This window comes from Amphiura filiformis, chromosome 12 (genome assembly GCF_039555335.1).
Source record: "Amphiura filiformis chromosome 12, Afil_fr2py, whole genome shotgun sequence".
NCBI classification, from domain to species: Eukaryota; Metazoa; Echinodermata; class Ophiuroidea; order Amphilepidida; family Amphiuridae; genus Amphiura; species Amphiura filiformis.
Window position 1 is genome coordinate 44,558,297 of NC_092639.1, and position 24,579 is coordinate 44,582,875.

A 24,579-nucleotide genomic window follows, 5' to 3' on the forward strand; every position below is an offset into this window, starting at 1 on the left:
TAACCGCCGTATTGCATCTATTGCAGATAATTTGTGATACTGATAGTGCAGTCATTGTATTATCATCATTCATCAACTAAGACAAGAAGCAGGTGGAATGTTTATATTTATATTTTATTTATGAATTGCTCATCACAGATCATGTGCAGATTTGATCGATAATTATAACTGAAAGGCATGTTCAAGAGATTGTACATGTAGGGGTTTCAAAGCCTACTAAGGACTATATTACTACAGAATCCATGTTGCTAAGTCACCGGGTATATATACATTGTCAATGGTTTTGCTACCACAAATTGCCATCTCTACAGTGCAATGGGACACTGACACAACATATTGTGATCATCAGATAAAATACTGCCAAAAATGGAACAAGAAATTATTAAAACGCAAACGGAGCAAAAAGAAGATGACTCGGCCTGAAGGATTAACCATTTATGTCAACTTGGTGCGCAGACTGAGAGAGGATCGTTTCTTTTCTCTCGTGCCGCTGAGAAGTTTAGATGGGTCTGGAAAGAAAAAGGAACTTCCATCATTGCCTGGTGACAAGTATGACACAAGTGCTCCTTTGACGAAGAGTGCTAAGAATAAAACGGCATGCTCTAATAAGGCATGTCTTGTGCGTTTGGAGAGTTTGGATAGTAATCATGATGAAATTAGGTAAGATTCCTTTTTTCATGCACATGTATGAAACGGTGTAAAGGAACTAAAGATATTACCTCAGTATAGTACCAGTGGCTTAGGAATATTTTCAACATGGGGGACTGTCAAATGAACATTTGTTGATGATCCATTCTGGGGGATGCCCCAGGGTTCCTCCCTTGGAGTCAGTGAATTCTGCAAAAACTAAGTCAAAAACACCCATTTTTCCTGGTTTATGATGATATTTTTTTACTGCACCTGGACTTAGGCCAAAAAAAAAAATATTGTTGTGTTGCCCTCAAGTGGAAAAATGGGAAAGTTGGGTCGGGCGGTCGGATTTTTTTTTTTTTTTCTTTTTTTTTTTTTTTTTTAACCTTCAGATTTTAAAAATCCCTCAAATATTAAATAATGCTTCTTCAATTAGGGACATTTGTCAATTTTGACTTCTGGATACCTGTTAGACATCAATTCAAGACTAGTCTTTCAATACAATATTAATTTTAAGTGAAAAACATTGATTTTTTGAACAAATCTGTAAAAATCATCATTCAAAAAAAAAAAAAAAAAAAAAATTATGACCCTGATTTTTCAGGATTTAGGACCGGACGGTTGAGGGCAACACAACAATTTTTTTTGGCCTTATTGAGGGGGCTGAAGGGTATTTGATCCCCACAGCAAAATTCTTAAGGGGGTTGAACCCCTGGTTCTTAAGCCTATGGCTTCTTGTGCCCCCCCCATCAGACCTGGTGCACGATACACCAATGGGTATAATGAATAATGCACAATGAATAACATACACCAGTGTACTTCCGACCAAGTCATAAAGTTGTAATCAGGGGAGGATTCATGATTTGAACCCGGGGTACTCACATAATGAGGCATACAGAAGGGTATACCACTCAAATAGGTGGGTTTTTTAAAAAATCCTTAGTCTTGGCTCTCTGTTTTCTTTTTGTTTTGAAGAAAAAGATTCTTATTCTGTAAAATATGAGTGAGGGCAAGGCATAGCTAGCCAACTCCCCATGTTAATTGAATGGAGATTTGACCGAAAATATTGGTATCGGACCGCTCACTTCTGAAGGATGCCACACAAAAACGGTACAAGCTACATTTAACGCGGCTGTGTACTCTAGCCATTGTTTCTTTCTCAAAATTGAGTTTTTATGATATGTTTGTACCTTGTTATGTTTTTTATAAATACAAGGAATGAAAATCCAGATTTGTAAACTCCAACTGCAATATTTTAAGGATTTTATTTCACTATTCCACTCGTGTTTGAAATTGAAAAGGAAAGAAAATCTTTGTTGTACCAGCAAGGTACACGCACAAGAACAACTCATCGCGTTGCGTGTCGCGCAATTTGTTAACGCACAAATCGCTGACGCTTATCTGCATGCTTGGCATCTTATGGAAACACCATGGAAGCACTGATTTCACAAAAAGCTAGTGGTCAAATGGCTCAGTTTTAGCTGATAAAATGTGGGTTTTTTCAAGTTCTTTCCCCCGATTTAAATATCAAGTTATGAATGGATTTCGCTCAAACTTCTCACGGGGCTGTGGATTTACCCGATGTTCACGTAATATAAGTTACAAAAACGAAAACTGTCGCATTCTCCTGTGAGATTCGATGAAAGTGCAAAATGTGACACTTTAAACTTCAACGCCATTATTTCAATGTTCATTTTCTCGGTAAAATGACGATTTAGGTACACGATAACTCAATAAATACAGCATCTATAGGTAAGCAAATATGATCATCGTAAAAAGCATGATCGACTCAAGAAACGGTTTTCTCATTTTTTTATATTTTGGTCTATTTCCGATTTTGGGCATCATTTTGTGCAAATAGGCGTTTTTGAATTTTAAAAAGTTCATTTTGATGCCTTATATGGTCAATATCTCAAAAAATAAGGCCAATATCAAAAAAATAAAAAAACCGTTTTTGGAATGGAGCCTCAAGATTGAGCTAAATACAAAATAAAATATTTTGGAAAGAGTGGTTTTTTGTTATGATGTACCTAACAAATATTGCCAAAAACTCACTTTTTTGTGATTTTCTTCATAATTGTTGTTTTTACCCCAAATCTGTATTTATATTAAGATTTATTGATGTCTTGCCTTTATAAAAATGTATACTTTTATATGTTTTATGCGAATAATTACAAAGTTATTGCACTTTTACTACATGCATGTCTGAGAGTACACAGCCACCTTAAACTATTCTCTGGCAATCATCATGATGAGTTTCTTATATAGTATGCCGAAATTGGGTACTGTAGGTGATTGACAAAGGGTCGCACTTTTGTGTTTTAGGAAGGATATGTAAACGACAGATAACACCAAAAATATGAAGAAATTATTTCCAAACCGTGTTAAGTCAACAATCATTATGTTGCTCATTTTCAAGAATGCTGGTTAACAAAAAGCAGGTCATTGTCTCATTTCGTGAACAAAGGTCCACATACCATTGTTTCCTTGCGTTTCCTTTATAATCGGTTACCCAACTGAAGCTGTATTATAGCAGCTCATTGCTATATCGCACATATAAAACAGACACATGTGCACAGCCAGAGAAGATCCGATTTAATCAGTTGAGCTGTTTCAATGAGTGTTTAATCTTGTTTTAATAGCTTTTAATGGGGTTTAAGTCCTGCAAAGGTCGAGGTGAATTCTACTGTAGACATGACTGCATCATGGATTATGATGACAATGATGAAAATGACCATGGAGTGACCAAGTGATGCAATGATAAGCAGAGTGATGATTGTGACAATGATATGGATGATATCATGATGACAATGATGGTGATGACCGGTGATGATACTGATGGTCCATGACAATACAATGTTACAAGCTATTACAATGATGATGATGGTTTTCCATACTTCACCCTGATGTGGCAGTGACATCAACACGTTGAAACAGCTATTTCGCTCACACATCTATGCGACATCTTCAAGTGAGTGCGTGTGTTCACCAGCGCTGTGAGCGAACGCTGACGATTTGAGGCTGCGCCATGGGGATGTTCCCCCTAGAAATGCCCACTGACGTCACTGCCATATCAGTGGTGAAAATGGTATAGTCTTTGTGTTTGTGTTGATTGATGAGCTATAATGGTCCTGTCCATTACATACAATGATAAACAGAGTGATGATTGTGATGATGATGACCATTATGATAATGATGATGATGACAACAACATTGACGATGATAATGATGTCAATGGCAAAGATGATTGGGATAATGTATGTGTTGCTGATGTTCCATTACAATACAATGATGATCAAGGTGTCGGTGATGATTGTGACAATAAATGATAACCACATTGGTGAAGACAATGCCCGGGGGGGCCACTATAGTGTCAAGAGGGGGTATCAGGCGCGTCCGAAGACTCTCAAAAAGCACCCTAAACAAGTATTTCCGAGACTGAAATTTCCCCCCTAAACAAGTATAAGTTGCACGATTTGCTCCCCTAAACAAGTAGTTGTCTTTTCCCCAACCCTAAACAAGTAATTGATGCAATTATTACCCCTAAACAAGTAAACACACAGAACCCAGGCGGCAAGTGGCATGATAGGGCTGGCAATTTGTGGCAAGCCGTCTGAATTTTGAGCCATACAAGTTTACGTGGTGCTAAAGCTTACCTCAAAGTTCCGAGCAGTATGTCCAATATTTTCAAGATTTTTGGGCCAATAATTTCCCCTTTTTGGATCACAGGTCCAACCCTTTTTATTGAAATATTGTAGAATTTATTCTTTGGGATTGGGATGTACCCATTTCTCCACATATCATATATCCAAGAGAATTTTGAACTGCAAGTCCAACGCAAATTACGACCATGGCGATTGCAAACCACACATTGAAGTTGGAAGAAGACGGCAAACACGGCCAGTTTAGCTTGGTTTATTTCCTAATTTCCTAATAAAACGTCCTAGAGCATTAATTATCATACTGGATTTAGTGGTAAACCCAACCAAAATCCTGAAACTCATTGATTTATATTTTAAGAAAGCCAAAATAGTTCCAAATTATTTAATTGTTGTGTTTGTAAATACCCCGGTAAAATTTCACACATGTCAAAAGTTCATTGACACAGCTTGTTTACAAACTTAGAAGTTCGTGGTTGCTTTGTTGCTCCTTTAGACCATGTTCCGATCAACCAAATTTTCTGGGCTGGAAGCCACCAAGACTATGAATATTGATGAGTTTAAAGAGGTTCTGCCAATCGGAAATCCTCTTATATTTTTCCTCATAATTTATTTAATATATTGACTCCACAGTTAAGAAAAAGCATGCTGATTGGTTGTATATTCTGAACAAGTTGTGACAGTGGCGTAACCAGTGGGGTGGCCGGGGGGGCAAGCTGCCCCCCCGGAAAAAAAAAAACTGGGAAGAAGACCAAAAAATTGGGAAGGGGAAAGGGGAAGGAGAGAAAAGAGGGAAGAAAAAAGGGAAGGAGAAGAGAAAAAGGGGAAAGAGGGAAGAAGAGAAAGGGAAAGAAGAAAAGAAAAAGAGGGGAAAAAGGGAAGGAGAAGAGAAAAGGAAGGAGAAGAGAAAAGGGAAAGAAAGAGGGAATTTGAAATTTGTACTCTGAAACAATGATTTTTTTTAGCTTCTAATATGCCAAAAACTAGAGCTTCAGGGGCTCCGCCTTGAACCCCGTTGGGGGCTTTGCCCTGGACCCCACCAGGGCCCCTACGGCGGGCCCCTGGACCCCACCGTTTAACGCCGCTGGAAACCGCTTTCGCGACTTTTGGTCAAGAATTGGGAAATTTTTCAATCTTGCCCCCCCGGAAGGTCAGGTCTGGTTACGCCCCTGAGTTGTGACCTCGTCCGGGGACCTCGTGTTTAGTATGCTAGCTGGGCCAGTATAGGGATCTGTCATCTCTGACAGCTGAAAGATGGCTTTTAACTGCTTTTGAGAAAGCTCAAAATCCCAAACTTGGCAAAACTACCCTAAGTACGTAAGAGCTCCAAAAACATACCCTTTTACACCAATTTTACATGAATTTGATAGTCTGAAAAAATACCCTTTTTACGTGAATTTCGGACGACGCCTGATACCCCCTTCACTATTACAGTGCCCCCGGGAGACAATGATGGTCCATTCAGAGTTTTGGTTATGATTATGACAATGATAATGTTGATAATCCACTACAATGATGATGATGAACAAGACCATAACAACAAGGTTGCCATCAGGACCATATTACCAGAGTTGGAGGGGGCAGGTTGTTACTTGCATCTCAACTGTGCAAAGTGTTGATATTGAGGCAAATTAATACTGGAATCGGAGGGGGAAATTGACTTCTCAAAATATAATACAGGGATGGGTATTAGAACTGTAGCGCAATCCCCGGGGGTCACTCCCATTGTGGCCTGTATACCATCCGCATGAAAACGTGTAAAAAGGGTAGTTTTTCGTTGGTATGCACGATACGCGCGTATCGTGTTTAGGGTGTCAAAAACATGAAAAATTGGGAAAAAAGGGTAGCAAAATTGCAATTGCTAATACGCGGAAATGAAATTTAGGGTATGAAATTTGATTCAAGGAATAAAATCCCTGTTTTATAGGGGCGAGTGTTACCTGTTTAGGGTGTCGTTTTAGCCAAGGGTTTTAACCCTTAAAAATCCTTGTTTAGGGTGTTTTTCAAAAGTTGATTATCGCAGATGGTGTACAGGCCACAATGGGAGTGCCCCCCCCCCCCCCCCAGCGCAATCTATATTGAAACCAGACAAAATATTATCTTGATCTTGGAGTACCACCAGCAGATATGTGATTTGTATCATTCCCCTGGTACCACACTTCTCTGCACACACACATCATTATGCTTGTTTTGTCTATCCTTTGCCCATTGAACCACCTTGTAGTATCTGAGTATCAATTCCTTTTTATATAGCCAAGGTGGAGCTATTCATGGCCCAGAATGGAATCTATTAAAAGTAGGCCAATTGATAAATCGTGTCAACCCAATTAATAACCTCACTAAGTAAACAGTGATCTGTGTACTGTCAGCTCAAGCCTAATCCCTGGTGGCTCCAGTCACTTTAGTAACTGGAATGTTGTTGTGAGAAATTCTAAATTGATGGTGGAGACTTAATTCTTGCCTGTGAAACCCCAGTCACCAACCAACTAGTAGTTTATTTACCATTGTCAGCTGGTCATTATTGGGGTTGTAGGATCATTGGTTAAGTAGATCAAATGGACTTAATAATTCCAGATTTAAGTTTGGGGTTATGAAAGTGACTTGTGGGTGGAAGATAGTAACTTTTGTGAGGAGTTGGGTTTAGTTTTGTACTGGGATGAAGATGTGTATGCTTAAAAATGTGAATTTCTTGTTTTATAGGAAGTTTTTTGAGCTATTTATGTATCATATGATCATATAATTTCTCTAATTACTTTATGTTATTTTAATTTAAAGAAGAGATACATATTCACTTAATGAGTAATTTTAAGGGGGTTGTTAATGTTTTCAGGAAGTTATGGTGAATTTTTATCGTTTGAGTAAAATCAGTGCAAAATCGATGCGTTTTGAGGATGCTACATGAACATAACTTTGTCAGATTGATCCCGATTGATTAATAAATCAAAGTATTGTTTTAAAATTTAAAAAATATGGAACGCTTCACGATTTTATGCGTGTCATCCTTGCGCAGGGGCCATGCTAATCTTCTCTGTATCGTTCAATTTTAGTATATGTGCTGCGAAGCAAGCACGATTATAGGGTGCGCTTGTCGTGTATATATACCCTCAATTTATTATGTATACACATTCCATGGTGTCAAATATCGCACCACCGAAACATGCGAAATATAAATTAAATGTGATTTCAAATATACATTAAAAATATTTTTTAAATATTTTATTCACTAATTAATATTAATTTAGTAATCACACAAATCAAATTGTGCAGGGTCCAAATATCAATTAAATTAATATTATTTTGCCAAACTAGACGACATTTCAGCCATGTTTGAATATGCCTAATTAATATTCATGAGCACAGCTAGACTGTTGCAGTCCTGTGCTGTCAATCAACAATCAATAATCAATACAGGCACAGCAGCAGCCAGGTACACTAGACTTGATGCAAATGCAAGTCAGTGCATGTACATGTAGTATTCATGAGTGTTGCCTGTGAAACTTGTGTGCAATTGCAAAGTTAACAATTTTGGAATTTTACAGTGTAAAATTAATAATTTTGGAACTTTAATGTGTAAAGTTCCTGTAAAGTTGATAAATTTGGAACTTTACAGTGCAAAGTTCCTGCAGAGTTATCAATTTTGGAACTTTACAGTGTAAAGTTCCTGTAAAGTTATCAATTTTGGAACTTTACAGTGTAAAGTGCATAATATAGTATGAGTGTTTTCTGCGGAACTTGTGTGCAAATTTAACAATTTTGGAATTTTATAGTGTAAAATTCCAGCAAAGTTAACAATTTTGGAATTTTAATGTACAATTAATAAATTTAGAACTTTGCAGTGTCAACTGTCAAGTCCCTGTAAAGTTGATAAATTTGGAACGTTACAGTGTGAAATTCCTGTAATGTAAAGTTATCAAATTTGGAACTTTACAGTGTAAAGTTCCTGTAAAGTTATCAATTTTGGAACTTTACAGTGTAAAGTGCATAATATATTATGAGTGTTTTCTGTGGAACTTGTGTGCAAAATTAACAATTTTGGAATTTTATAGTGTAAAATTCCAGCCAAGTTAACAATTTTGGAATTTTACAATGTACAATTAATAAATTTAGAACTTTGCAGTGTAAAGTCCCTGTAAAGTTGATAAATTTGGAACTTTACAGTGTGAAGTTCCTGTAAAGTTATCAATTTTGGAACTTTATGTAAAGTTCCTGTAAAGTTATCAAATTTGGAACTTTACAGTGTAAAGTTCCTGTAAAGTTATCAATTTTGGAACTTTACAGTGTAAAGTTCCTGTAAAATTATCAATTTTGGAACTTTACAGTGTAAAGTTAACAATTTTGGAACTTTACAGTGTAAAGTCCCTGTAAAGTTATCAATTTTGGAACTTTACAGTGTAAAGTTAACAATTTTGGAACTTTACAGTGTAAAGTTCCTGTAAAGTTATCAATTTTGGAACTTTACAGTGTAAAGTTCCTGTAATGTTAACAATTTTACAATTTTGGAACGTTACAGTGTAAAGTTCCTGTAAAATTATCAATTTTGGAACTTTACAGTGTAAAGTTAACAATTTTGGAACTTTACAGTGTAAAGTCCCTGTAAAGTTATCAATTTTGGAACTTTACAGTGTAAAGTTCCTGTAATGTTAACAATTTTGGAACGTTATAGTGTAAAGTTCCTGTAAAATTATCAATTTTGGAACTTTACAAAGTTTCTGTAAAGTTATCAATTTTGGAACTTTACAGTGTGAAGTTCCTGTAAAGTTATCAATTTAGGAACTTTACAGTGTAAAGTTCCTGTAAAGTTATCAATTTTGGAACTTTACAGTGTAAAGTTCCTGTAAAGTTATCAATTTTGGAACTTTACAGTGTAAAGTTCCTGTAAAGTTATTAATTTTGGAACTTTACAGTGTAAAGTTCCTGTAAAGTTATCAATTTTGGAACTTTACAGTGTAAAGTTCCTGTAAAGTTAACAATTTTGGAACTTTACAGTGTAAAGTTCCTGTAAAGTTAACAATTTTGGACATTTACAGTGTAAAGTTACTGTAAACTATCAATTTTGGAACTTTACAGTGTAAATGTCCTGTAAAGTTAACAATTTTGGAACTTTACAGTGTTAAGCTCCTGTAAAGGTAACAATTTTGGAACTTAGCAGTGTATAGTTCCTATAAAGTTATCAATTTTGGAACTTTACAGTGTTAAGTTCCTGTAAAGTTAACAATTTTGGAACTTTATAATGTTAAGTTCATGTAAAGTTAATAAATTTGACACTTTACAGTGTCACATTCCTGTGAAGTTAATAGATTTGGAACTTATAAGTGTAAAATAGTGATCATTTTGAGACTGACTTTGGAATATTCCTGTTTTAAAAGTTATAATGTTGGAACGTATAGTTATGAATAATTTTGGAATTTAAATTCAGAATTGTTTTCATTATGGTAGATAAAATTCAGAAATGTTTTAATTTTAGTAATTTAAATTCTGGTAAAAATATCAATTTGTTTTGAGCTTACTTTAGCTTTTACATAGTAAACCATCATCACGATCATCATCAAACATACAGCATAAAAACATACGAGTCAATTTTAACCTCTGCTATTACCGTAATAGTTACATACGAGGGGGTATCTGATATAGCTCTTTCACTTCTGGGCGATTTCTAAAACTTTTTGATACCCCCTCGTACATTTATTACTTACATTATTATTTATACTCCGGATGATTTGGAGTGGCCTCCGCTTGGGATGGGTCTGGTGTTTGTTCCTGGCCGTTGTGCGGGGTGGGACGCATGTGGCGTCCGACAAGTGCATCATTTTGTTATGGATGTACACTTTTTTTCATAAAGATTTTATCCTGCTGGCAGGTTAAATTTTGATTTTTAGTGCTTTTTAATCAAATCTTTTGGTGATATTTTACATTGTAATTGGCCTATTTTATTTGTGCAAATTTCATATCTTTATGTCCTTGTAATAATATATTTTCCATGTGTCATGTTTATTTATACTACCATGTGCAATACTAATTTATAAATGTTTTAAATTTGTGTGTATTCTAAGTATTTAATTATAATTATTTGTAATATTTCCCTGTAATTTGGCCCATGGCCACGATTGTGAAATAAATATATATGAAATGGTTACATTAATACAATTTTATTTTGCTCAATGTTATTTTAACCAATTGCACAATTTTTTGGCAATGACGTCAACAGCTGGTCAAAAATTTCTTGTTTCATCAATTATATCATCCTATTATACAAAACTAAAAACCAACTCATAACAATGGATCCAGTACCCTGCTGTCCACCATGGTAAATTGAAACAGTAGGAACAATTTTGCTACAAATGTTTCAAATTTGTTTCAATTTGGTTTCAAATTGTTTCAGTTTGTTTCAAATTGTTTCAGTTTGTTTCAAATTGTTTCAGTTTGTTTCAAATTTGTTTCAAAACTGTTTCAGTTTGTTTCAAATTTGTTTCAATTTTTGTTTCAAATTTGTTAGGGTTAAATTTGTTTCAAATTTGTTTCAATTTTGTTTCAATTTTGTTTCAAATTTGTTTCAAATTGTTCCAATTTTGTTTCAAATTTGTTTCAATTTTTGTTTCAATTTTGTTTCAAATTTGTTTCAATTTTGTTTCAATTTTGTTTCATAGGTAGTTTGTTTCAATTTTGTTTTCAATTCTGTTCTTGTGGAGAAAAATTAAATAAGTCACTGTGGTTGATAAATAAATTAGTATGTGAGTGCATTTTTTGTTTTTATACCCCAAAAATTTGGGTGGGGGTGGGGGGGGGGGGGAGACTGAGGTTGTATTATTAGGAAAGACTTTGTTTGAGTCTATCCTCACTGGAGGTTCATTCCTGCTGACTTATTTCATGGAGTGAAATTATGCATTCATGCAATTTCCTAGAGTTTGTGACATAGTTCACTTTAGTTCACTTTTAACATAATACCAATAAAGTCATGCTTGTTTTTCTTCTTTTTCTTCAAAATTCCCCTATTTTCTATGTAAATTGAGCATGATTAAAATCAAAATATAATGGCATTAAAAAATATGGAAATTTCCAATCTCCAAAACTGCCTTTGTTTAGTTCTAGAAACACATAATGGTGATCTCTGTTGTTAACCCCGGGGACATTGATTTTACTAAATAATTCATGAGTATGTCTCCATGGCGGCTGTACACTATCCACGGAATGGAGTACAGTAAATAGGTTGAGAGTAAATACATGACATAATCTTGTAATCTACATTTTGCACTATTTGTGTTATCTGGTTCAACCACTTGATGATAAACTCAACAGGGGCTATGAGATGAAAGTGTTGGTGTGATGTGACAAGTATGTTGATGAATTGATGGACTGGTATCTGGTATCCAGGACTGGTATAGTGGGAGCTGTTGATGTTGATATCTTCACCTTGACCATGTAGAGGCACCATGATGAAGTGACTACACACTACACAGTAGTGTATTTGACAGATGATGTATGCTGTACCACTACCAGTGACCCTGCATTTGACATTGTGGACTCTCCTGGGTCACATCAATAATTCATCTCAGATGAATTTGGATTGAAATTGACTTGACCTTGCTCTAGTGTCCAATTTGGATATGATTTGTATCTATCAATTTCCAGCTGTCAATACAAGTTATAATTTTGAGAATAATTTTATGAAATCTGGAAAAACTTGTGCTTTAGAATGAGAATAGGAAAATAGGTGTACTATTTTTGTTCCCTTCAAAAAGAACAATCATGAAATAATGTAGGACCAGACAGTCCTTGATTGCAATGCTTATTTATAGCTAATTCATTCTTGCCATTATTGATGAAGCTGATGTATCATGCTGATACATCAATAATTAAACCAATAGCACTTACCAAAATTAGTTGCAGTGCAGTAAACACAAAACCCTCAAGTGTGCTATTTAGGCCTGAACAATAAACACTTTAAAATTATGAATCCAAATTTTCTGCATCAAACTCTGTTAGTTCTGATTTTATGACATAATACCTATAATTTGTCAAAGTCCTGATGTGAGTACTATGTCAATCAAAGTCAAATTGCCAATGATCAAAAGAAAGTGGTGCTTAGAAGCTTTAGACGAACAATACAAGAAGTCTCTTCTCCGGGAAAGGCAGCACAATAGTAGACGCAATAGGTGAGTTATATTTTCAGCAAGGTTTAGTCAGAGAAGATGAATTTCTTCTCATCTTCTCTGCTTCAGATTGGCAGAAAGCACTAGGATTCAGCCTGCAAGTACCACCCAGTGCCAAGATGTTTAAACTTCATGTAAAATGCTCAAGTGTAGTCAAGTTGCAGTAAACTGAAGTTGAAACTCAGTTTATTTTCTTACCTTCAAACTTCAATAAAAGGAGGGTGGAAGTAGTGACAGAAAACTGGTGAGAGTCTTTTAACATATTAAATTTCCCAAATTTCTAAATCGTATCATACATTCAAACATTTATCCAACATCCTCAATCCTCCAATTACTTACTTCATCTGTTTGGTCATTAATTAGGTAACTGGGTAAGTCCATTATTTTATCAAAATTTGTTAAAATATGTTTTCAGAGTACATGCCTTTGGATATAATACCCTGCCCCCCCCCCCCAATACACACACAGATTGATGCCCAAGGTTGTGCATATCACTGAATATAAATATTCAATTGAAGAAAAAAAATATATTGTAGGGAATCAATGAGTGAGAAGAGCAGGAATCAATTGTTATGAGTCAAGATTAAGTCAAGTGTGACATTTTAGTTGACTCAGTCACCACAAGTTTTAAGGGTACCAATACATGATTTACCGACAAGTGACTCATTTCGGAATGCAATCATGCATTATGCAAAGAAAAAGTTTCCACGCTTCAATGGGACTCGAACCAGCGATCCGTTACTTTGTTGTTCTAGTGAACCCCTTACCAATAAGCCACAGAGATGTAAATATTAAAACTAATCTCATAAATGCTGTATTTAGGTGTTTTGGTAAAGATGCAATGGCCTTTTTACTTATAACACAAATGTTTGGAGAAGGTCTCAAACAAATAATGAAGACACTGATACGGTGATGAAATTACGCAAGTCGTGAAATATCTGCATCAGATGCCTTGGTTGGGTTTTGAAATTTGACATTAATATTTAAGACTTTCAGACATTACGGTATCATTCGAAATGTTTCTCTGGAGTTTTTTGAAAATTTTCCCTATAAACAGCCTTGACCTCAAAAAGGGTGAGAGTGCTATATTTACAGATTTAGGCTAAATTCAAGATTGATAAAAAAGTTTTGTTTTTTGATCGATCACAAAAGTTCATTTTTGTCATGGATTGAAATTTTTATGTGTGTGTCTGTCATTAAATACAAGTTTTACTCCAAGGTCTCTTTGATTTTTTTTCGCATAATTTTTGTAATGATAGAGTGATTCCCCTTGATGGCCCTCAATAATTAGGCAGAAATGATCCAGTCTCCTTAATCTTATCCTTGAAACCAGACACTTACATGTTTACACAAGATAGTATCAGAGAACTACAAGTCATGTATCCTGTTATCACTATCTAAATTGATTCTTCTTCTAAACTAATGTGTTCAGTGACCCTTTCCAAATGATGGTGTCTTGTCTACGCATTTCTAAACTATATTAAGAACCATTATGAGCTACCAACGCATCTTTTGTTTCCAAACATGGCAGTTAGTTTGAAACCAACACCTGTGAATATTAACAAATTTGGTCGAACCGGTATACTGGTAGCTGGTAGTGATGCATTTAATGCAGTGTAGCTATATGTTGCTCGGACTGAATCACTTTTAATGTGAATGTTTCTTCACCCACTTCCGTAACTGTTGTTGTCATAATGGATCAGTTCTGGCGTAAGATTGAATTTGTCTCTAGTGAAGGAACTGCAACATGTTATGTCAGGATAAAATACCCTTTTGTGAACAAAATTCCTTTGCTAGGCTCATCAACTGTGCTACTTGGGTAAGAAGAATAAATAAATGGTTTACTTTTTTTCAAATTTGGTATATCATGGGTATATCATAATACTAATCATGGCGTGTCCGTCCGTCCGTCCCTCTGTCCGCGTGCTATCGCGTGGCTCGCGGTGCGTATCGCGTGTGCGCTATTGCGTAGTGCGCGGAGTACCCACGGGCGCAGTGTGAGCATCGGAAAGCATTACAGTGTGGTTAATCGTGCAGGTGCATCTCATCGGATCAATAGGCCTATTTTCAACACATATTTCAAAACGGCACACGTGCAGAGGCCTATTAGTAGCATAACATGACTATATGCATCCAGATTCTAATTTCGGGGGCCCTCATTATGTGGTAGCAGGACAGGGCTTGGAAGATCATTGAGAGACGTGTAATCATACGGTAGTAGTTTAAAAGGTCGTGGCAGGTAGGCCTATATGGGTAACGGGTGTTGGGTAATTAGAGATAGTCCTATCACGAGAACCACCCAACCCGAGAACCGCGAAATCTAGTATCCTATAAATACAGAGGACCTATGGTAGAAGGGTCTCTTTTGATTTGATTTGGAGTTGGGTTTGACAACCCTGGATAACCCAAGAAAGTCTCTTGTGAAGCTTGTTTCCATTGGGGCTTGACAGTGAGGAGTGAGCACCCTACTCTTCTCAAAACTGACTGCTAGGTAAGCTACAGTGTGGCTCTTCCATGCTTTTGTACATGGGACCAGTGGCTTAACATCCCCTCCAAAGGACGGAATTCTCTCATGGTACATTTAACCAACTCTAAGCACCATGGGGAAGTCTTAATTAATCTACAGATGTTTCCAATGAAGTTCAGACTTTTTTTCAAATCAATATCCTAGCAAGTTTCCACCCCCTTGAGACATGGGACTTCATGCACCAGAAGTGAGAACTCTTACCACTGAGCCACACTCTCTCCATCTAAGTCTTATCTAATGTTGTTATTATTTTCTTTATAACCAATTAACAAAATGATATTTGTTTCTCTCCAGTTGCAGTTTTTAAACTCTTTTAACTCCACTGTAGTAAATACCTGAACTTTTTTAAACTAAAAACTGACCAAACACATTTTTGTGTCTTTTTGCATCTTTTCTTCTCCACAGTTCAACCAACTCACCTTATGGTGGTCAAGATGTAAATTCCACCAGTAGCAGTGGTCCACCAACAAATACAAGTAACAACAAAGAAGTCAACCGCCATTCCTCAAGTGATGATTTCCGGTCGCTAGAGAGAAAGTTAGAGAAAGAACGAGAGAGAAGAACTCATGTAGATACATCCCCTCCTAGAGTAGACACCAAAGGTATGTATCATGATTATGTCCCTTCGTTAAAGGCACAAGAAAGATGTTGCAGTTTTTGTGTAAGTGAAATGAATTCTGCAATTTCCTTGGTCAAACACACTCTTTTAAACCAGTGGCATAGCGTGGATCATCATATTTGGAGGGCACTGGCCATGATTGGGGGGCACCGGGTCTGATTGGGGGGCACAAGCCGTTTCTTGGCCATTTTCCTATGGGATTTTTTAAATTTTGCAATCGATTGGGGGTTGCCCCTATGACGCTACGCCACTGTTTAAACACCACTTGGAAAAAATCTGCCTTACTTGTGCAGTGGTATACCCAGTTTTTTGGAACAGTGGTTCTCAAACTTGTGAAATGTATTTCACTTGTTGCGCATCATAAAGCATGTCACGTCATTGACAACCAGCCCCACTCCCCCGGGCCCACTCCCCCACCCCCTTTCAGTATGTCGCTTTTAATGGCCTACCGACCATAATTTCAGGATTACCTTGCATGTGAAAATGTGCAATATTTTATAGAATCATGTCGCTGTCCTGAAGAAGCAAAAGGCACTTTCTCCTTTGGGTTAAAAATTTTGTGGAAAATTCTCAAATAAATTCTGTCAAAAATCCTTAAAATGTAACAATTTGTCTGAATCAAATTTGACACTCGTACATTTTCAAAGTTTACATTACTCTTACCTTTTCAAAGTTTGCATATAAATTATATATAGAGTTATTTTTGTGAGAATCAAATGATTTGAGCAAAATTTCGATACAAGAATCAAGACAGGTTCCCTCCACAATGTTTCTATTACCCTACCATTCTCCTTTTCTAAAAAAAATAGACCGGGGGAGGGCCACACAAGTTTCAAGCGTGACCAGAAAAACGGATAAAAAAGGGCATTTTTCAGAGAATGACCGTGAATCATGCCAGGGATCAAAAACATTCTAGAACATTTCTAGAAAAAGGGCCGATTTTAAACTTCTAGTTGGTGCATTTATGGATTATTTTAGTGTACCAAAGTATGTTTTTTTTAAGTTTTCTGATTTAAGCATGAAGACCATTGCCCAAACATGAACATTAGAAATATTAGAAAATGATAACAAAACATCTAATAAGGAGTGTACTTTTTCAAAAACACGTAAAGGTACTTTTGAAATTAAATCCTGCTAAAGGGGTACCTTTCAGGTACAATCCTGTTGGGGTAACATTTGTTGCAAAACCATGCTAAATTCCTGTTTAGGGGTGTTTTTTGCCCAAAAGGCCAGGGCAAATCTTATAGGGTATGTTCTGAAAATATCTGGTTGCACATATGTACACTATGAAACTTGAGCGCCCCTCCCTCCCCTAGAAAAAAATGAGTAGACTTCCCTCTCATAATAAACTAGTTATCATCATTCACCCTAACATTATAACATTCATTTTGTGTAACATCCCATATTCATGCCTACCTAAAGGAATCCGTTTTCGTAGATTAAGTTTGATAGAACCATATGAGGATCCTGCTGCAATTCCATACCGATCCCCTAAATCAGGTAGATAGTTGTGTACATGTATGTTTTTAGATGTGTAGTGGCGTGCGCAGTTTTTCAAATGTCGGGGGTGGCCACAGGTCTCTTTTCCCACAACGATTTTGGCTTGCTTCACTTGCTATAATAGGCAAATCCTGAGATTTTCAGCGATCCTGACTTTTAGACCACCGAGCTTTATAAGGTACAAATTGCAAATTTATCATATTAAACTTTTGCAACAAGGTTAAACATGTTTTCAATTGTACAAACATACCTTTTATTACATCGAACAAGCTTTATTTTGTTCCAAAATTCATGTTTTTATAGCTATTTTTGACGTAAAAGAGCTGGTAACAAAACCGGTGATACCAGCTTCGAAGTTTTCGTGTGTTTTTGCTCGTTTTGACTAAGCCAGGGATTTTCGGGCGGGCTCATGGGTACCGCCGAGATTACATTACCGGGCAGGAAATACCCTGCCCGGTGCCCAAATTCCAACAAAAAAAAATTTTTCTTTCGGTTTTGTAGTGTCCCAGGACCTAGACCTAAATGCTAGGTAATAAATCAGGGTTCGAATTCATTTAAAAATTTTGTGTAGCAGTTTTTGGCTAATTCATCATAATCAGGATACTTCCATATACTAAAAGCACTATAAAAAGTGCTATACAAATGCAAAATTGGGTAGCAGTTACTTCAAAATGTGGAGCAAACTGCTATGCGATACAGCCTGGTTGACCTAAAAAATGAATACAAATTATCAATTTTCATATTAAAAACCACAAACAATTTTATTATTATTTTTTTTTTTTTTTTCAACCATGAATGATCCTAGCATTTAGGTCTAGGTCCAGGACACTACAAAACCTAAAAATTAATAACTTAAAAAAAAAAAAAAAAAAAATTGGGGGGGGGGGGGCAATTTTTTTTGGCAATTTCGGGCACCCGGTTACCCGGCCGAAAAATGCGCCAAGTACCCTGGCACAAAATTACCCGAAAATCACACCCCTAGTTTTGACAGTAATTTACGCTAGCGTATCATGCATTTTCAAGCGCGTTTGACATCGTTTTACTGCATGATGCAATTCTGCATTTATTCAAGATAGCGAATTTCTCGAAAAATGTAATGTATTTTACCCCGTAATTTCCTCATTACTCAAAGCCCTGCCCTCTTTCACATTATTTTAGCTTTTTGGATATCATCGGAAACATAGATTAGTAATATTAGGTACAGGTCACTGTATTTTTAAAGATTTTTAGATCAAAAAATTGATGTTTTAAGCTTCTTTTCAAAAATTGGTTTTAGCTTGTTAAAAAACGTGTAAAAATCGTTTTTAGCTTGTTGGATATTTTTGCTTAATAGTTTAAAGCTTGACTCCTTAGATGAAACTTTTAGTTTAAGCTTGTTAGAATATATTTAAACCTTGATGAAATAGTAATATTTGAGTCCTATAATAGCGAATGGTGGTCTAAAAGTCAGGATCACCAGTTTTTCCCCCGACTGTGTGATAAGGGTAACTAGGGGGGAAATCTAAATTTGAGGAAATGCTGTCATGCTCCACCCCCACATATAGGGTCCACAACTTAAAATTTCCCCCTGAATACTTTTTAAAATAAATCGAAAATTATTTGACCAAATGCAACCGTGTGAAAAAAATTTATGCAGCCTAATTTGTTTTACACATATGGACCAAATTATAGCATCACACATCATTGCGTTCAGTCACAATGGTTCATTATGTAAAAAAGAAACCATTTAAATAGTGTTAAAAGTTGCATATGAATCCATAGGAGTCGACTCTCAAACAATACAGTAGGCCAGGCCTATTCATGTGTCTGTTAAAGAAAACCTGACTGTTATGGACTCAGGTGCAACTTTTAAAACGGTGTCTTTTATTACACAATTAACCATTGTGACTGAACGCAATGATATGTGACGCTAAAATTGGTCCACAGTGGTAAAACAAATAGAGATATACATATCTTTTTACATTTTTACATTTCATAAAATATTTTTCGACTTATTTTAAAAAGTAATAGGGGGAACTTATAAGTTAACTTGTGGACCCTATATACTTGATCCTACCTGCATGTTAAATGTCATTAGGCCAAAAAAAAAATATTGTTGTGTTGCCCTCAAGTGAGAAAATGGGAAAGTTGGGGCGGACGGTCGGATTTCTTTTTTTTTTTCTTCTTTTTTTTTTCTTCAAACCTTCAGTTCTTAAAAATCTCCTCAAATATTAAATAATGCTTCTTCAACTCGGGGATATTTGTCAATTCTGACTTCTGGATACCTGTTAGACATCAATTAAAGACTAGTCTTTCAATAAAATATTAATTTTAAGTGAAAAACATAGATTTTTTGAACAAATCTGTAAAAATCATCATTCAAAAAAAAAAAAAAAAAAATGCCGACCCTGATTTTTCAGGATTTAGGACCGGGCGGTTGAGGGCAACACAACAATTTTTTTTTTTAGGCCTTATTGTGATTTTAATTACAATGCTTTCATATATTTACCATTTGCACATATGCCTGTTCCAAATATGCCCAAAATAAACAATTCTGGGTGTTCTGGTTTGGCAAATTACTGTTGCAAATTGTGTAGCATTTTCTACAAAAATAGGTTCTACTGCTACTAACTATGACCATTACAATAACTGCTATAGGCCTACATTTTAAAAATTGTGTACATATAGCATTTTGTTTTATTTGCTGCACAATAATAACTCCCAGGTACATGTACCAATTATGATTAAAAATAGCTATTATGTTATAAAGGGAGAAGATCTATCAAAAGAGCATGAATGTTGCTGTTGCATGTATTGATGATCAAAAAACGTCATGAATTTTTAATGGATTTGACGTAAGCCAGTATTTGTGTCATCGCACTAAAGGAAATAATATAGTCACATATGAAATTGAAATAATCAATAACTGTGACTGCCATGTGGAGACACAGACCCTAAGGCATCAATTCAATCTTTTCTAATTTGGTATTATTAAAGCATAGATCCAGTCATACATGTGTGAATGAGAATAGTAGTTTGCTGCAAAAAGGTACAATTTTTTTTACACACATTTTTCGGGGCACCTTTTCAAAATGGCACTCTCAACATGCTCAGAAAGCATAGAAATACAGACAGTATGAAAGTATTAAAATATGCACACCACCTTTATTTGCAGTATGTAATAGCCATCCCAGCCTTGCTAGCTGAGTAAATGGGAACTTAAAAAGGCATAGGAAAAAACGGTATAAGAAAATCTAAATTTGCACAATTTTTTTGCTACCTGAGCTTGAACACGGTCCTCCCACTCTGTGTATCTGCTGGGCATGCTCAAAATATGGGGTAAATTCTGTTGAAGAACATGATTCCCAAAACACCTAAAGAAAATATTTCGTATAGCGAATAGCGAGTATAGGTCAGTTTACCAATTTTCTTCGTCTAATCAAATGCTTGTAACTTTACTTCTTGAGGTCACGTTGCATTCAATGAGGTGTCATAATGTGCAGAATTAGATAGTGCATCTATTTAAAAAAATTAATTTACCCACATATGGTTTAGTTTTTAAATTAGGACGGTATACGTACGCTGCACTAAAATCGAACACGCACGATTCCCACTATACTATACTATACGCAGGTACATACGGCCTTTTCGAATAGTGCCCTCTTATGTGACCCGGTACTATGAAATTACCTTGCTCGATTTAAGCTATACGCGTACACCTGCAAAACGTGCACTGTATACCCGAATAGTATACATTGTACTTCTATGTGATTGCAGCCTTATGTCACCTGGTACTATGAAATTGCCTAATTGCTCTAAAAGCTATACACGTGCACCTGCAAAACGTGCACCGTATAACCGAATAGTATACTTCTATGTGATCGTAGCCTTATCAATGAACTCCTCAAAATAGAGGGACAGTCAGACAGATGCCTTCAAACACCAAGCTCTACAAAATGTTTAAGGGAGAAGCTCTAGACGTACAACTAGAAGCTCTTTCTTTTTGTATTTTTGTTGTAGACTTGTTGTTGCTTTTGTAGCACTGCACCTTCATCACATCATGTGTGTTTTTAATATATTTTGTAATTTAAGTTTTTCCAAGTATTTTTGTTCCAAATTCACTTATTTCTGTATAAATTTTTTGCATACTTTTCAGTACTAGGAGACGATATTCCCGCCATGGATCTATCCAAAAGCAATTCATTCCGTGCCAACAAAAAAGATTCACTATTCAGTCGTAGCCAACAGCAACAGCAATCCATACAACGAAGTCCGTCGTATCGTAACTCAGTAATAAAAGACAGTCTGACCAATATAGGGCCATCATCAAGTTCAGCTACACTCTGAGGCCATAGTATAGGTTTTGGCAACAGGGAACTACAGAGTCTCGATCACCAACGCACTGGGGAAGGATGAGAGGCACGATGGTGGTACCTCATGGCCATGGAAATGAGAGAGTTAGACGTAAGTATATAGGAGAGCAGGAATACTTATTTTCCTTGGACCCTGGTGCAAACTCATATAGTCTGTGTTTTTACAGAATGTTTATCACATCAGGCACAGGCTTATTCCTCCCACCCCCCCTCCGGAAAAAGTAAGGTCCCCAACATCATTTTCCTAGCCACTCCAAACAGGGAATTTTTTAGAAAAATAAAAACGGCCAAAATCATGGAAATCAGGGGTGCACTGGACTTTGGAAGTGACAGGGATGTGCGGACAGCAGTTCAAAACTAGGGGTCTTTCGGTGAGAGCCTAGACACCAAAAAAAGGGGGTCTTTCGGTTTGAGAAGGCCCCAAAAAAGGGAGGCCTTTCTATAAAACTGGGGAAAATCTTACCAAAAAAAGGGGGTCTTTCCGTGAGACAGAAAAAATTTGAGTTAATGTAAAAGCCAATACAATTTTTTTTTCAATAACTGAATACAACATTTTCAAAACGTCATCAAAATTTGAAAGTTTTTGAAAAATTTGAAGAAAAATAATGAAAAATGGAGTCATTTGCTCGGAGAGGGAGTTCAGTAACACAAAAAAGGGGGCCATTGAGTGAGAGGGAGTTAAAAAATGGGGGTCAATGTGACTGCACATCCCCATTAACCATTTTTAAAGAGTGCCTCCCGGGCAAGGCTAAGAGGGCAATTATTTTTGTCATTTGCCTAACTTGACTACAAGCATTCAGCTAAATGTATAAACCAAGTTCAGATGTCATTCATTATCCATTCTCCATCTAGGTAGTGGTTTGAAACAGTCCACACCCTGATATAACCTTGATAAACTGGAAGAAATATTTCTCATGGGATTTTGGAAATTTGTCAGGGAAATATCAGGGAAAAGTCAAGGAATTTTTTTTGTGTGAAATGCTGGGAACCAACATTGAAGTCCGGGACGGAATAAGTTTTTTGTCCAGGGAAACAAAAATTGTGAGAGATTAGCGATGATACAGCTCACCAAACAGTTCTGACTGAACATCATGTGACATGATCTGGTCCATGGGGGCCAAAGGAGGCATTTTTGAAAATTGAGTTACTGTAATTTTTACGTTATACATACAATAGTCCATCATTTACTGAAAACAGCAAAGGTCTAGCATACTTTGTTCTAAAGTTATGAAGTTTTTTGATGTCTATTTTCTTATGTATTTTATTGTTTTTTACTCCATATTTTTACCTTTATCTCAGTTTCAAATTTGCCGCCTTTGGCCCCCATGGACCAGATCGTGTCACATATGACTTGTCCATTTAAAATACCCTCCTCATAGGATTTTTGCCCACAATTTGAAAAGCATGATTCATTCCCAAACAATATTTTTATTAAAAGGTGAAATGTGCAGACATTATTTTATTCAATCAAACCAAATTGCTTTTTTTTTTTACGCATAAACTAATTGTATTTTTTAGATGTCCTGTAGGATTGACTTAGTAAAATTTGAATAATTTAACATAAATATGTTTGAATTTTCCTCTTTGCTTTTTTAAATATTTCTTTATTTATATAAATAAGGAAATAGTTTTTTAAAAAGAAAGTAAAATTCAAAAATATATAACTTGTTGGTGTCATTTTTCATTAAAGGTGTAGATTAGTAGATTTCAGATGGAAAAGCTCATTTATATTTAACCACATACACATTATGTATAAATCTCATCTTTTAAAATTAAAATTCTCACTATTATCTGCTTTTTCAGGTTCAAAATACCAGTACCCGGATCCAGTACCCGGCTGTGTACCTTCATTCCAACAAAGACTCTCAGAACTTTCCTCTTTAGAAAGTGACACTATACGATCTGAAAGGGCTAAAAGAGTAAAAAGAAAGCGAGACAAGATAAAGACTGAAGAGGAGGAGAGAAGAGGAGAATTTATCCAAAGAAATATGCAAAACTATTGTACTCATTAGTAATGAATGTGATGTGACAATCAACTATGCAGCATAATGCAGCAAGATCAAAGAGGAGCCGTATCATGGATACAAGAAGATGACTAGGACTGGTTCACTTTGCGGATCGCTATTCTCTCTGTCGGCACGTTGTCACTTACTTGCGCTAGTTCTCTTTATCGCATATTCGCATTGCATCTCACTCCCTCTGACAAAAGGGGATGCGTTCTGTTGCCTATTGGCCATCTCAGAGGGTATGTTATCAGATAGAGCCAGTGTGTACTAAAGTTTGTTCTGCTTATAATTGGCATGATTTGCGCGAAGTTGGGCGCACCACTTAATTGCCCTAGTTGCATAATGGGTGACTTGCATGAACGTAAGTTGGGACTTTGTTGACACAAGCAGAAACAAAAACTAAATAATTTTCACCAATTATAAGCCGAACAAAATTTAGAAGATATCACAAATTATCATGAGCGCAGGCTCGGCACATGTTTGTAACCTTGTGCTTCTGAACTCCTTCATAGTAATAATAGGGCAAACCCATGAGTAGTTCTCAAAATTCATTGACTACTTGATTTTATTAGAATATAAAATATAAAAATGATGAGAGTGTGAGTCTCAGGTATGCCCAAAAGTAAATGAAAATGGCAATATAAAAAAGGCACAGAGGCACAGAACTTTTTCTAAAATCTGTGCTTGCATGAATCCCAACAGGAGCGACTCTGGGTGCTTAAAAGGTCATATCATACTGAGCAATCGCAAAAAGCATAGCATTTTTTGTGACCTATTACTTCTGTCGCTTATCAAAAGAGCGATTGCAGATATCTGATCAATAAGTCGAGAGCATACCCTAGCGTTTATACGTCGCAAGCAGTTGACTTGAAGCCAACTTTGTCCCTGTGCCACTAGTCATGACTGGACACTGTTAGCGATTGTGAAAATGCTACCAGCGTTTGATTACTAGCGATTTTGAAATCGCACAATGCGATTGCTAGTATGATATGGCTTGGAATTTATATTGTACACATTGTTTTAAAATTGAATTGAATTAAATGTACTCGGACGAGTATAACATGGTTGTCTGACAACCAGTGGTGGCACCAGGAACGGGGGTGGGTGGGGGGCAAATTCAACCAATTTTGCTCAAAATT

The 24,579-nt window shown here is 36.1% G+C and overlaps 1 protein-coding gene and 1 non-coding gene across 2 annotated transcripts; one reads left to right on the forward strand and one right to left on the reverse strand.

Annotated features, from left to right (window-relative positions):
* Nucleotides 1–159: 159 nt before the first annotated feature.
* Nucleotides 160–23,369, forward strand: LOC140166268 (uncharacterized). The gene is made up of 5 exons (XM_072189676.1): nt 160–660; nt 15,369–15,565; nt 17,005–17,082; nt 21,218–21,525; nt 23,238–23,369. Exons 1-4 carry the CDS (start codon nt 278–280, stop codon nt 21,406–21,408), a joined length of 849 nt encoding a protein of 282 aa, XP_072045777.1. The 5' UTR covers nt 160–277; the 3' UTR covers nt 21,409–21,525; nt 23,238–23,369.
* LOC140167054 (U6 spliceosomal RNA) lies at nt 7,253–7,359 on the reverse strand. The gene has a single exon (XR_011860916.1). It is a non-coding gene; the product is annotated as a U6 spliceosomal RNA (small nuclear RNA).
* Nucleotides 23,370–24,579: the final 1,210 nt, after the last annotated feature.

Excerpts from the sequence above, each read along its gene's own strand:
- LOC140166268 (XM_072189676.1), top strand. The coding sequence starts at position 278 with ATGGTTTTGCTACCACAAATTGCCATCTCTACAGTGCAATGGGACACT. Across the intron at positions 661-15,368 it reads AGTAATCATGATGAAATTAG|TTCAACCAACTCACCTTATG; the intron begins GTAAGATTCCTT and ends TCTTCTCCACAG. Across the intron at positions 17,083-21,217 it reads ATACCGATCCCCTAAATCAG|TACTAGGAGACGATATTCCC; the intron begins GTAGATAGTTGT and ends CATACTTTTCAG.